The sequence below is a fragment of the Ochotona princeps genome, chromosome 19, assembly GCF_030435755.1.
Source record: "Ochotona princeps isolate mOchPri1 chromosome 19, mOchPri1.hap1, whole genome shotgun sequence".
Classification (NCBI taxonomy): domain Eukaryota; kingdom Metazoa; phylum Chordata; class Mammalia; order Lagomorpha; family Ochotonidae; genus Ochotona; species Ochotona princeps.
The window spans coordinates 29,971,050-29,973,275 of NC_080850.1; the positions used below are offsets into that span (position 1 = coordinate 29,971,050).

General features: G+C 52.7%; 1 protein-coding gene across 2 annotated transcripts in view; it reads left to right on the forward strand.

Annotated features, from left to right (window-relative positions):
- The window catches only part of DIAPH1 (diaphanous related formin 1), a 105,618-nt gene extending 104,504 nt beyond the window's left edge, over positions 1-1,114 (forward strand). For both annotated transcript variants that reach the window (XM_058677580.1, XM_058677581.1), the window contains one exon: positions 946-1,114. In XM_058677580.1, the coding sequence (XP_058533563.1) occupies positions 946-1,103 (158 nt within the window). In that variant the 3' untranslated portion in view covers positions 1,104-1,114. The remainder of the gene's footprint in view (positions 1-945) is intronic.
- Positions 1,115-2,226: the final 1,112 nt, after the last annotated feature.

Genomic DNA, 2,226 nt, shown 5'->3' on the forward strand with positions numbered 1-2,226 from the left:
CTCCTCCCCAGGCCCTGGCCTTCACTCTTCTGTCTGCGTGGATCTCCCTCAGTGGACTCCAAACACACATGATTCTGATGTCAAGCCTTCCATGACCCCAGGGAATTATCTGTGTACATGGCAGTCTCTTGTGCTGCTTCCAGAAAATGGGAAGAGATGAGCATACAGTGTCCTGGGGTGGGTGAGAGACTGGGTAGGGCTTCTCCCTTAATATCCCCTTTACCCAGATACATGAAGGAAACAATGCAAAAGTAGTCGTCTTACCCACTTTCCTGTAGCCCTTGAACCTTATTACCCTAATTAACTATGTAAAGAATGTCAGAAATACATATTTTAAGGGAAAAAAAAGATGAGCAGTCCCAGGGCACACCTTCCTCTGGAGGACACTGGGGTCACACATACACACTGACATGTCTTTATGGAGAGCCTTTTCTGCCACCCCAACCCACCCACCCACCCACACTCCATTTATTTGAAAAGCAAGAGTGGGGACCAGACAGAGCAAGAGCAAGCTCTTCCCACCTCTCTGGGATGAGTTTTCTGGACACTAGCAGGAACATGGGGATACTACCATGCACTCAACTGTAGTACACCTACCTCCAGCAACTCTGCGATGAGGAAACAGCCTCTGCTTCCTCGCTTGTGAAATGCCATGGGAATAACGCCTAGACCTAGTTCTGACGAGCTGGGGACTGTTTTCATGTGGGAACAAAGACCAGGCTTACTGTGTTACACCACACAATCTGTGCTACCCCAGGTATACCCCTCACGTTCAGTCTCTGCCTCCTGTTCAAAAATAAATACATCTTTAAAAACAAAAGAAAAATGACCTGGGAATCCTACAAAACAGCTATTTGCATGGCTTCCACCTGAATGTACGGTGTGACATTTGAAAAGACGTAAGAACCAAGGCTTTCCATGAATGGGGTCTCTTGTCTTCTACAGGCAACAGGAAGGCCGGCTGTGCAGTCACATCTGTGCTAGCTTCAGCGCTGACCAAGGAGGACGCCATGACTGCCGTCCCAGTCAAGCTGCCCAAGACCAGCGAGGGCACACTCACCATCCATGAGGAAGCCAAGGAGTTGGTTGGCCGTGCAAGCTAGGCTGGGGGCTGGGGCCTGGGGCCCAGGGCCACAGCAGCTCCGACTGGCCTGCCCTGCAGCAGGTGCCTAGGGGGTCACGGGGGCCACTCTTGCCATCCTGACCCAGTCTCTCTCTGGCCTGCTGCCCTCCGAACGTTACAGCTTCTGCAGCCAGGACCAAAGGGTGCCCTGAGGGAGGCCTGGGCCCAGCCTGGCCAGCCCTGGCTGCTGTCTTACCAAAGCAGGGTCTGTGTTAGCTGCCTTAACCCTGTCTCTCCTGTTACTCAGAGGGCTGTGTCCCATAAGGCCCATCCAGCCTGCTTGCCCAGCCCCATTTCCCTTAGGTCGGTCTGGCTGATTGGTGTTTTCTTTTGTGGTTTCTTGGGCCCTGAGAACAGCATGGGCTTACTAACCCTTGGTCAAGGTCATTCCTTCTTTCTGCTGTCACCTCTGCTCCTCCCTCCCTCTCCTGGCTTTTGTTATTTATTATTACTGGTGTGACTCTGGGAATTGGGCAGCAAATCCCACCTTCACCCCACCTTTTTGGGAAAGGCCTCCCAAAACACAAAGGATCTAGACCACTGGAACCAGTTCCCACAGTGGCCTGTGCCAGAGTCTGGGCAGGCAGGCAGGCTAGCGGGGCACAGTGCCCCTGAGGTGGAGCCTACCTCCAGCCTGCTGCCCTACCTTATGCCCACATCTCTGCACCAGCCTCGAAGCTCCCCCTGCTCCCTTCCTCAGAGCGTCACCACGTGCAATGTGGGCTATAACGTGACCATCCCAACACTTCACCCACCCTTCTGTCTCCAAGGCAATAGGAGGAGGAGCCTCCTGGCAAATGGATCTATTTTTGTATGAGAAGAGAAAAAAAAGCTGTTTTTTTAAACAAAAACCCTTCCCTTTCCCCTCAGTCTGAGATTCTGATGGCAGGTTCCAGACTTTGCAAATTTTCCCCTGAAAGCCTCAGTCCTGATTGGCTGCTTAGTCTTGGCGTTGACCCTTTGCACCCTGGGCCAAAGCAGACTGCCTCTGCCCACCCCAGCTGTGGGGCAGGAGGAGCCAATCTGACTGCCCTGGGCCAAGCCTAAGCACTGTAGGAGCTGCGGGGCAACCATGTTATAGAAATGTAATCAATTTATCAAGC